Source organism: Spea bombifrons, chromosome 4 (assembly GCF_027358695.1).
Source record: "Spea bombifrons isolate aSpeBom1 chromosome 4, aSpeBom1.2.pri, whole genome shotgun sequence".
Taxonomy (NCBI): domain Eukaryota; kingdom Metazoa; phylum Chordata; class Amphibia; order Anura; family Pelobatidae; genus Spea; species Spea bombifrons.
The window spans coordinates 83,243,498-83,256,184 of NC_071090.1; the positions used below are offsets into that span (position 1 = coordinate 83,243,498).

General features: G+C 39.2%; 1 protein-coding gene across 1 annotated transcript in view; it reads right to left on the reverse strand.

Moving 5' to 3' along the window:
* The window catches only part of ATP8B4 (ATPase phospholipid transporting 8B4 (putative)), a 65,991-nt gene that overhangs the window by 20,533 nt on the left and 32,771 nt on the right, over positions 1–12,687 (reverse strand). Inside the window, exons 8-14 of the mRNA XM_053465134.1 lie at positions 10,520–10,602; positions 5,268–5,426; positions 4,975–5,063; positions 4,610–4,806; positions 1,222–1,430; positions 847–890; positions 99–264 (exon numbers count right to left, since the gene is read on the reverse strand). Of these exons, the coding sequence (XP_053321109.1) occupies positions 99–264; positions 847–890; positions 1,222–1,430; positions 4,610–4,806; positions 4,975–5,063; positions 5,268–5,426; positions 10,520–10,602 (947 nt within the window). The remainder of the gene's footprint in view (positions 1–98; positions 265–846; positions 891–1,221; positions 1,431–4,609; positions 4,807–4,974; positions 5,064–5,267; positions 5,427–10,519; positions 10,603–12,687) is intronic.

Consider the following 12,687-nt stretch of genomic DNA (forward strand, 5'->3'; position numbering starts at 1 on the left):
GCTGCGACGTTCCTGGCTTCTGTTACGAATACTTGCTCAACAAAGCAGGTCTCGTGTGTGATATAAAGGAACAACGTACATCTGGAAGGGGTACAGACCTGCATTTTTCTCCTCGGTCATGACGGTGTGACAGAGAGAGAGCAATCTGAAAAACTCGTGTACGTGATGATCTTCCAGTTTTATAGATTCAATTAAGCTGCGATCGTAAAAATGAAACCTCCTATCAGCAAGAGGATTGAATGAGAAATCCACCGGCGGAGTTTTCTGAAAACATAAAAAAAAAAAAGCTTTAAATAGATCAGAAAGATGTAATATTAATCTGTGTTATTCGCACACGCCAGCAGTAATGTAAATAACTATAAAATAATGAGTAAATAGGTAACAGTCCCAACTGTAGCGACTTGGATATAGGAGGCTATGAAAGTAGTGAGCTGGCACACTCGAGCAAGAAAGAAAAATGACACCTCCACGTCTACAGTTTCCGACATGCATACGAATTGGAAAGCCCTCGTTCTCAAAAAGTGAATTTAAGCCAAAATTCCAGCGCAGTGAACAACATTACAGTACATAGGAAAATATGTATTAACTTTGTCAGCCCAAGAGAATGCCTCCTTTCCTTCCATGTAAAGGTCAGGGAATACAGCAACTGAATTTGGATTTATTCACAGCTAATACTTCCTATAAATATTTTAGCAATCGTTTACTTTAAACCATCCATAAGTAAACATGTTTGTCCCAACAGACCTAAGCTATAGTCTTCCAGTAACATCCCACCCCTCAAATTCAGAAAGTCTGCTGTGTCTACATTGGGGGTGTAGAAGCATTAAAGTTATAACACTTTTATACCTCGGTGATTTCCACTTTACGCCCAAGTTCATCCCGCACTTCACCTACAAAACAAACACACAAATTGATGAGTAGCGAGTATTTGTACATAACATAAGTTATATTCATTAAAACGGCATTGCCTACGCCAGAGACCCTGACGTGAACTAAGCGGTTACAAGCGGACATTCAGATCTGATCTTTCCCTAGAAAGCAATTTGATCTACTGTGGGTCAGATCACACCAAAGTAGAATTAAAAAGCACTTTAATGATCCGTCATTAATCAGTTGGTAAAGATGATACCTTTATTGGCTAGCTGGCGTATAATGGATTGCAAGCTTTTAAGACTATCTAGGTCTCTTCTTCAGGCACCCCTTTTGGAGTAGCTTACTTACCATAAACTCTTCCATTTATTGAACATTTGTTGAACGTCATAATGTTCTGGGTGAGCGTTCCTGTCTTGTCCGAGAATATATACTCTATTTGCCCAAGTTCCTCGTTGAGTGTGGTGGTCTTGGCCTCGGCAGGGGTGCCTCTTTTAGCGTAATACATTTTTCTGTCCCAGTTGATAAAGTAACTGTGTCCAAGCCGGATGACTTCAACGCTTTAAAAATAAAAACACCCTTTAACAGCTATAGCTAACTGGAAAATACATGAACTGAACTCTTTTTTTTCCCCTCTTTAAACTACTTCATTAAACTGCACTTTTTCAAATCCTTCAGATTCATTGGCACAGAACGTATGATACAAGTACGTTATAGATCAGTGTTGCCAAACCCTCCCCAAGTAAAATGAACATTCTGACAAAGAATGGGTTGAAATATCGGTGTTTGTATATATAACTTAATGGTATACTCCTGTAATTCCCCATAATTCTTGCCCTTATTAACCGCCAGTGTTACGCCATCTCAGTATGGAAGGACACTTTTATTGATGTACAAGAGGGTTTTGCGTAGGTAACATAGCTTAGCAATTGTCCGAACTTTAGGTTTGAGGGAAACAAAATGGCGGAAGGAAACAAGCAAATCACTAATGTATGACACACAAATGACTATGCTACACAAAACCCCAAAGGGAACACAACAGGCACCGAAGTACTTAAGGGTTACTACAGGGGGACAGACCTGAAATACTAAATTCACGGTTAAAGTATGTGGATATTGTGCACTTTCAATCTTTCCCAAAATACCAAACACTTAACTTAGAACGAAGGGATTTCAAACCTATATTTTGGCCAAAAAATATAAAAATGATCCATAAAAACTCAATGATGTAAAAACAGAAGTATGTGCATTCAGATATACAATTAAAGAAAGTGATCACCAGTGGTCAGACTTAGATGAGACCAATCTAAAAATGTTCTATGACGAGCTAAGCTTAAAGAGTATCTCCAGCAAAAACACTAAGGTGGCCATGTATAACACAACTTGATTGGTGACAGTAGATTATGACATTATGAATTAGATGGTATAGTTGGTATAAGATCTATATAAGAATTATGCTGGGCTCCCTATACGCTTCTCACAGGACAAATCGAAACACGCCGTATAAATGCACGCATGCAGTAATTATTCTTGAAATGTAACTAGACAAAGGGTTCGGGGTGTTTTGGACATAATGCCAACCAAATGCAGGCAGTTCACTTGGTTAAAACCTAGCTGGATAGAGATTAAAAGAAAATAAAACAAGCTTTATTTGAGATGCGTGTGAGGAAATCCTACACCGGGCAGAAAAAGAATCGACAAACTGAAGAAATATAATAAAATAAAACATAATAATAATAATAAAAAAAAAACATTGAAAGGAGTCTACTGTGAACAGATTATACAAAGCCACATACTGTAATATCAATAATGAATTTATATTGGGGCAGATGACTGCTCGCTGCCTGAGATATTAAAATAAAATACGGGCTTTCTGCTTAATAGAAGTCCAGCTTGAAGTCTTATTGTGTGACATTAAAGCGTTTGACTTGGCATAGTAAAAAAACATTTTATATACAAAAGACCTCTGTGTTTACAAGATGCTAGAAATGATGTGCTTACTTGGAAATAAGGCTCTCGCAGGGGAAAGGAATGCAATTAGGGTTTTAAGAAAACCCCTGTTCAACTTGTGTGCACGCGCTGATTGGACTTCTTCAGCCCACACAATTAATGGAGCACACAGGAGGCTCCTGAGCACAGTTCTCTTCACTATCCATTCTCTTTTATGGTCTGGGCGCTGCCTGATGCTGGGTTCTGGGAGGTGGTGTCATATTCCAACGCTCGCCAACATCAGGCGATGCTTACACCATGCAGGAGAAATTGCTAGTGTAGCTGCCGGTTGCAAGCGGCCCCTATGGCCCCTCATAGGTATAGACACTGGAGCCTGTGAAGGGGCCTGTTATAGGACCTGGGCAGCTGGTCGACGCTTATTATGGGTTATTTATTGCAACACGTTTCCCTTTTATTCGCCAACTTTGTAATAGCTCATGGAATAATTTCAATCATCGGAAAAACTACATTACTATAAGGACATTTTGGGAAAAATATATGCACATATCAAAAATAGCTATAATAAACTATAGGGGATTGCAGGAGTGAGGGATAATAAAACTACAGAAACTATTAAACACAAGGTATACCAAGCCTGGGTTTTCAGGAGCAGGAGTGACAATGCTGTCCACCTCTGCTTACCTGTTAACTGATGAATGAAGCAAAAAGGAAAACAATATTGTCAGTACAACTATGCAATAACAAAGATAAATCATAAATAATTAATTAAATGTGCCGAAACTCATCGCCAAACTTTCTGATGAAAGTTCCAAAACAAAGCTTGATGAAGGATGTGATGAAACTCTACCTTATGTATCAGCATACCCGGGAACTTTTTCACCTGGAGAGGCTATTTCGCAATCTCTGTTTCACAGGGTTTAAGCACGCCCCATTCCCACCCATTTCCCCTGCCATCACCATACAAACTGAAAGGGTTTGGGGCTAGCCCCGCCCACAAAAAGTATCAGCCCCTGAAGAATGGAAGTTCCCAGGTACGCATAGCAGAAAATTCTCTAAGCAAAATGAACTAAAACACTTATACCAATATTGGCACAAAGGGGGTATGTCACTTTTTATTTATTAGCTGCGTTTATAAAGGCTCTCAACTCACTTTTTTGGCAAAATAAATTCTAAATTTTCATTTTTTGTGCTACTAATTCTCTAACATGGCACACATCATTTCATAACCAACTTGGAGAAGCACGATGGCTGTGTATGATGCAAATAGAAAAAATCAATTGCACTTAAATTGTAGGTAGAATTTGCCATTAAACTAAAAAAAAAAAAACAAAACAAAAACAAAAAACACAATTTGTTATTTATATTAAAAGTATAATGGGATGTCGTAACTCTCAATATAAATTATCTTCATAATCAAGGCTCTCATGGTGTCAAGGTTAAGATACTTCTTATGATTAACTTTATGGGGCATGTTTCATATCTAGGCATTCTTATATGTAGGTTATTATGTGGGGTTGTTTTCACACTTAGAAGATGTCTACATTGTACAGGAGGAATGGAGGTACCATTTTCACTGGTTCATGTTCTTGTAAGACCATGCTAATTAAGGTTTAACCGAACTTTCTAAAAATATAGTTTGTAAATCATCATTGCTAAAAGAATCAGCTATAACCAGCAGGTCGAGGTGACTCCATATGATACGTAGCTCTGACAGTGTGCAATGCACTAAAATAAAAAAGTATGCAGGCTCCATGTGTGGTAAATGCAACGATAACATATCACAACTTACCTTACATATAAAGAAATGGGTACAACGGTGTTCAGAATGATGATGTATGACCAAAATGTGAGAAATCCTGAAAATACAGAGCTATTCACCACTTCGTCCCAAGAAAGGTAGACTCTGAAGCGACTGCCAACTTGATATTCCCATATTGAGTTTCCTATCGCCAGGATGATCCCCATGCAAGTAAGGAAACCAAAGATCTAGATCAACACAAACATATGCAGTTAAAACAAAGGTAGGGTTGAAAATATCAATCTGGATCGGTTTACACAAAAATCCAGGCTCTGCTGGACAACACCATGTTATGATATAAAACGAGGTTAAAATAACAACGTCTTGTTTCTCCGAGACACCATGTATGAACTTACCCACAACACTAGTGTATTCATTAGCCGGTCAATGCTGGTTCTTTTAAATTTAGTTTTACCGCTGTTCTGCATTAATTTAGTGTCAGGGCCTGCAAAAATGACATAGCATCTCAGTACTTATCTAAAGCACGAAAGAACATGCAAATCGCATGCATTTCTGCCCCCTCCCTGGTCCCTTACAGATAAGAAATCCACTAAATATGATGCCTAAAAACTCAATGAAATCATGGCGTATTCCATATGAGAAAGCTATCCTCACCCCCATTAGAAAGGCAAATCATTTGAATTTGTACCTGCAAAGATCACCATCCCAAAGCACCATTCTGTGTTTCTCAGAACACATCCTCTCAAGAGCATCTTGCCGTTATTCAGAGAATACTTGCAGTCTTTCCAGATCAGAGTTCCAGTAAACTTGTCTAGTTTATTGTTCGGAGGCTCACACGCAACCTCCCCTGTAAAAGACAATAAACTTCTGAGGATTCGCTTGTTTGTTGATCTCAATTGCTTGTCACAAGTTCAAAATGACTAAAGTGCAATTTAATAGTCAGACGCGTATCCTGCAACAGACGCCTTGCCACCTGAGAACTATACGAAATATAGTTTAGCTGGTGTAGCCCAAAGTACATAAAGAAAAAAGTTTCTACCAGTACAGACAAAAGTCAGTGTTTGGCTACGAGAGATATATACATGTGTTGCTGTTGTGCCAGCCATTTAACGCTACCTCTTTCTCCAACACATGTTATGGAGGTCCCTTTTTTAAAGGGTCAGTCCCTCGTTGGTACCCTAATCCCTTTGTCACTCTTTCCTCCCTTGATATCAGTCATTTTTAGGTTGTGTTTGCTTAATGTGAGCATATGACAGGGTTCTACAGCCCTTAAGATCACCTTATTTTGTATAGAAAGAGCAGGGGATGGAACTATAAATTGTACTGTGTAAATAAAATAAGACTTCTTCTAACTGCCCTTACTCAGTCCCATAAGTCAATTAGTTGCAAAGTCTCCGTACAGCCTCACCCCATGTCATGTATCATTGGCCATTTAAATATCGGGCGGTAAGCATAAATGTGTTCATCCATCACTTCCATCTTTAAATACTTCTCTACGTGTTTTTTTTTCTTTTTACTTTCCCAATTGTCTACGCTAAAGGCCATATCCCTTGATGCTGAACGAAAACCAGAATCCAAACTCTTACAGCACCTCGTCTGGAGTTGCAGTGACCTGCGCTAATAAAGTATTTTCAAATGAATCATTAAGTTAGCATCAAAGAGAGATTTGAAAACCAATTGTACTTAATATTCCTAGACGTGTCCCTAGGGTTTCCAGCAATGCATGAGATTGACTTTACTAACACCCCTCCTTGCTTCCTAACAAAGCAGCTGCCCCCAAATCCCAGCTCTGAGCCCTAGACAGTCTCCTCCACCGTTTAGGCAGAAGGGCCAGCCCATTCCTTTGTTATTTAGTCTGAATTGTGTAAGGTGTTGCGTACATTACATGGCTACACACAAATACACACGTTCCAAATTCAGAATCTATTCTCGGGAGGGCTCCAAATTCAAACAGACTTATAAACGTAAAGCAGGATTTTCTTAAGAACCTGTTTTTGCATGTTTTTTTTCTTTTGACCTTTATTTTATTTACTTTATTTAAGCTTTGGGCTGAATATTTTCCAAGCTCACACAAGGAAGGGTGATACATCGGATATGGCGTAGGAATGTGACACGCTCCGCATTTCTGGATGGCTGAACTAAAGGCAGTTCATTTGTTTTCTTAACCATATAGATGTCAAATACTTTTCATGCAAGATTTAAGATTATTCTAAGCACAATTTGAATAACGAATGCATTCAATTAGACAAAACCAGCACGCAAATTGCAGACACAATTCATATCTGGAACACTTTTGGATAAAAGGGTCGTTTTAGTTATAAAAAAAAAATAAACATTAAAACAATGTAATTAACACCGTAAAAGTGCGAGCCAGTTGTTCCTGCCTAGCAGATATTGCCAGAATATAACAGTACTCAAAATACAAAACTAGTCTACTAATCCAGGCCACGACTTTCCAAAGCAGATGACCCATTTTGGTAGGTAAAAACATTTATCAGCGGATTGGACTCTAAAATACCAAACAGTGTAGGCAGCATCTGTCCTTGGAACGATGAGAACAGGAAAGGTTTGATTTCAACTCCTCTGCGTCACTATACATTAGGAAGGGTCAACCCTGATGAGCTTCTGCTGAAGAAGGAACATGTCTGGTCCTCTCTACAGCATTAAACTATCCACTATGCAGGGCCAGCTTAAGCCAGTGCCACTGTTGACCCTTCATGGTCAACACTAATGGATAGGAAAGTGAGGGAGCTGAAACCACAACTCTGTTTAGTAAATAACCCCTTTCTGATCTCAAGTAGTAAGAAAATATGAGTGAAATTGTACACAATACACCAGGGGCATCCAACGTGCGGCCCTCCAGCTGCTGCAGGACTATATCTCCCATACTCCTCAGCCAGCCCCTTAGCTGAACGGGCATTATGGGAGATGTAGTTCTGCAGCAGCCGGAGGGCCGCACGTTGGACGCCCCTGCAATACACCGTATTTTATTTGAATATTTGCTAAAAGTCCTTAGTTTTCCCTGCACTTCACATACAATATATGCAGTGAATTATAACAAATTCGATTGCTAAAACGAAGCAGTGACACACTTGCAAGTGTGATCATCGTTAATGTTGAGGGTAACATCCAACAACAACAAACATTCCGCTCATTACAAAGCTCTCTGCTTGCTTATCGCTCCTGTTCATCTGAACTTGCTTAAATTTGGCTCCCGGCTCCATAAAACTCAAAGCTAATCAAATCCAAATTAGACCTTGAATAGATCTTCTATTGATGAAAGCGGGGCGGACGTAAATGGAATTGCACAGACCAATCTAAAGCCAGCCAACTTTATGATGTTTGTTCCGCTGATCGATAGTAGTTGGTTTTCAGAGATGGCTTCTGTTAATTTTAATTAGATTTTTATGGAGTGATTATAGTTGTGAAACATCAATTTCTTTGAATGGCCGCAAGCATTTGATGGTGGAAAAAGAAACATTAAAACAATGAGCGCACTACATCTCACACACAAAATCATATAGGTCTGGTTAGTTCAGGTATTAAATGGAATTATACCAATTACATAAATAATTACAATCCCTTTCATTTTTCCCAGTAGAATGGTTGTATAAGTAGACTGTTCTAAATGTGATAAATGCATTGGTATATATGTATTCTGTAGTTTTACATTTAGCAACACTTCAATTAATCTCTTATTTCCCAATTACTATGCCTTTGCACTACAAATATAAATAATAGTTCTTGCTCTCATAGCTATTGATTCTTCCATAATTTCTGAATATTATACCCATGTTCACTTTCTAACAGGCTGTGCGGTACATTTAGAGGCAGATCCAAGCAAAATATCGCTCTGAATAATTGTTGCAGGACCAAAGTCATGAAAATCTTTCAAAACACACGCGCAAGTGAACTCATTAACCGAATGCCATTGTGTGTATAGTATTTATCAGAAGCTGACGATCACCGGTTTCAGAATCGTTGTGGTCAGTTTAACTGCTGAACTAGCATACAACACCCAGTAGAATGGCAGATAGGCCTCCTTTGAGTTCTTGTTCTGGAACACGTCCTACTGGCTATCTCTAGTTTACATATACATGTTCCATACGAACGTTGGCCGTCAACACTAGCTGCAGAGCTACCATATCCATTGTTTAAATTGATTTAGGTTTAGTGTTTCTCAACCATTTTATTTCCATGCCTCACCAGATCCAGGGGATTGCCCTTTAAGGCCAGAAGCCCAAAAAATGATGTACCTGTGTCTGTCGGCTGGATATACCCAGATGCACGCTACAAAAGCCAATCTGCCCCTGGAGCTGCAGTATGGGTAAGTAGACGGCCCTATTGGCCCACCAGGCACTGTGCTAGATGGCCAGACAAAAGCCGGACCAGATCCATAGCTGAGGGTGTTCCTGAATTGAAATGTTAATTTTAGGTATGAGGTCAGGGTTAAGCTCTATTCGAAGCTTTGTTGGCAATTCATATTTGTCCACTATAGCAGCAGCACTAGCTACACAAGAAATGACAATGGGGAATATGAAATTTTGACACATTACTATTTCCTACTTTAATAATCAAAACTGGCCTTATATGGAAAAAAAATCTTTTCCAGACAACCATGCAAGGCAACTGAAAATAAACACTGTTTTCTTATAAATATTAGACCGTGAATTAGTAAAATTTATTTTAGCGTTTTACAGCTACATAAATAATTTACTTTAAATCATCTCCATCTTCTTTTATTAGCACAATGGCATTTTGTAAAAGCTTAATTCTTTGTTGAAAATATGTGATTATTGATGGATGCCCTGACTTTGGAACCTATTATATCAACATGACAGCTGCCTAACATCATCTCAGATGCTCTATATTGGCTGGACTGGATAATGAGTCTAACACGATATTCCATTAGGGAGAACAGTTGAAAATGCTTTTTTCAATCTTCTGGAACATGAACGGACTTGGTGATATATTTCAAGTTAAGTCTAAACAGAATCTCCAGAAATCCCATTTTTTAAACTAAAATGAGAGGGACGTCACATTTTCCTGAGATTCATCCCAGAGTATGTCAGACAATTCTGATTACAAATAAAGTGATTGCTTGAAGGAGCAAAACTTTCACTTTATGGTCAATAATTATGATGTTTGGATTTGCAGATCATCTAAACAGGAAGCATTCTGACTCCAAAATCTATTAGCCAAACTATAATACATCAGATTGGTATTTCCTAGAATGATTGCATTACATGGTCCTTTCTGAGATGTCCAGGAAGGCTGCGTCCACCCCTGCCGAGAAAGTCTGCTATGAATTAATTTTAAGTTAACAATATAATATAAAGTTTCGTAAGAGGGGGAAAGAGAATTTATAGGAATCTCCGAGGTCAAGCCTGGACAACAATTGCCTTTCTAGCTATTCTTAACTACAACTACAATGAGGTTGAGTGAGCACTTTACTGGGTACAAGCCAAGTGTGACGTTTACCAGATATGGTGTTCAACACTGGCTGTGGAGCTACCATACCTGCTGTCTAACCTGTCCCAGTCAAGTGGGGGCATTTTACCTTGAGTACTATGGCATGCATACCCAACAGTTCGGTGCTACACAACTAGTTGGCATCCAGGCACTAGTCACCAGAAACACACATACTAACATTTTCTTCAACTGGCACCTGTAATCGAAATCTTTCTTTCCAATGGTTGGGAAAACCGAACAATGAAACTAATAAACATCCCACAACTAATGCTCAGAGGTGGCAGGACACAGAATACATACATAACATAAAGCTAGAGATTTGGATTATACTCTAACATTGTTAGGTTTAGATTAGTAGCCGTCTCCTTGTAGTCGATTCGTAGTTCTGCCTCAGTCCAGGAAAGCACGTCCATTTACCTGGTTAGGGTACACGCCGATGCCCACACAATCTTTCATTCAAAAACTTACCATCAAATTCTGCGAGCGTGGAAACATTTTCTCCAAGGTCCGCAGTTACGGGTAGAGCTTGGCGAACTTTCAAATTTGTTTCCCTTAAAAATATACAACGATACACAACTTGGCAAATTAAATTATTAAATAGTCACATATAAGCTAGATTTCAGAAACAAATCGAAGGCGGCCACAATCAAGTAAAATGATTGCAACCAGTTAACACGCCCCTCCCTTGGCAATAACATCACAGCGAAGATGAGGAATGGGGTGATTTTGCGACTGGCATGCAGGTTTTGATTCATAGCCAGGATCACAATTCCCTAGACACACACGTACACTATTCATCTGGTGTCTAGGAAGCAAACCTTTCGTGTGTCTGGGAGAGTCAAGGCACCGAGACATCTGCTGGTACTTAAAGGGTTAAGGAGGGCCCTGCCTGCTACGAAACTCCATGATACTGTTTATTTGAATGAGTGGCTGCAAAACTCTGAACTCCGGAAACAGCGTATCTGGTTTATGTCAATATCAGGGATCCAGTGTCTGTCGGGGAACTGTACAATGTGGTGACAGAGGTTTGGCTACCAAAGACCAAAAAAAACGACATTGCCCTTTCTCATGCCAATAAATGCCATGATGGCTCATTTTTTGCTTAAGAAGTTATAGCCGGTTTCCCTGCTTTAGCCCACATACAAATCTGAGCATCTACCAGTAGGAGACACATCCGAATAACTTAATTCTCAGTTTGGCCTCTTTAAAGCTCGGTATGCAGTAGGTAATGGTGTGTTTGGTGGCTTGTATCAGTTACCACATGGGGTGCATTTCCAGTCTTCGAACCAAAGGGTATTTAATAACAAAAAGCTTTCTTTGCCCCCTGTTTCCCACTGTAACATAAGAGGTATATTCCTGTGGTATATAAAACCTTGCAGAAGGTGGTGCAGAACTCCCTGGCCTGGTTTGAGGACTAAACATCCTTCGGTCCCTTTACACATTTCAGTGGACACTGCTCCTGGCAAGGACCATTTAATGACTGAAGAAGACAAGAGATTACTTATTGCATATGATAATAATAAGGCTCAGCTTACTGACCTCAGAGGGAACTACACCGAAGTAATGGACAGTCCAACAAATAAAGCACCATTGTCTGTCACAAGCCTATGGGCGATTATACCTATCACTCCCAACATTTACATATCAGCCAACTGAGGAAAGGTATGAACTCCCTGACATTCATGCATTGATACAATTGGTTTTAATTCTCCACTGATTCTCCATCTGGTGGCTCAGATTTAAAGATTTTGGGCCAATGCTAGAATCCGCCCTCTTTTTTTTTTTGCAAGACGTTGGGCATATGGTCACCAGGGTATCAGTAACAAACTGTATTCATTTTCTGACCTTTCTGAGCGATGTCTGGGATGTCCATGTAATCCCTCTGGAAGCATGCACCGGACTAAACAGTAAGTACTGTGTCACTTAGCCCAATTGCTTTTTTTATAGCCGCCCAAAGAGATTAGTTTTGTCACCAGGCTAAAAAGGCTGCCCAGCCCTCCCATAGGTTACTTTCAAATCTAGAGGTGCCCTTAAATCTACAGAACAGTTTCCCAGCGTTCACAAAGCTAGGAGAATACCATATACAATGTATACAATACTACACATTCCACACACACTATAACAAAACAATAATTGTGATACTAGAAGAAAGGTTTGTCACTGGACCTCATTCTTCTTCTGGAAGCAGATGTGGAGCAGAACCTCCACCCTTTCCCCGAGCCAAGAGCCCTAGTTAATTTTTAATGTTATTTTTTTTGTATTGTTACAAAAAACATAAAATGAAGATTTGTTCCCGTTGTGACACGCCACTTACACGTCGACACAAAAATATGTGAACACAAAAAACGTTACTATAACTATAATTACAATGTAAGAACCGGAGAAGAACCAATTACAGATCTAGTAAAATAAAAGAAAAGAAAAAAAACTTCAAGCAATATGACCAAAATTGTACTAAATATTATGATATTCTAATTACATCATCATTCATTTGTTCATTGAGCCCCTTGTGTTTACAATATGACTACACTAAATCTACCGAGCTTTATTTGAAGTGGAATGGTATATGATGTATCACGCAAATAAATACCTTCAATTACCGGTAGAGTGTTAAGCACGCTTTTGGTCAACCAATA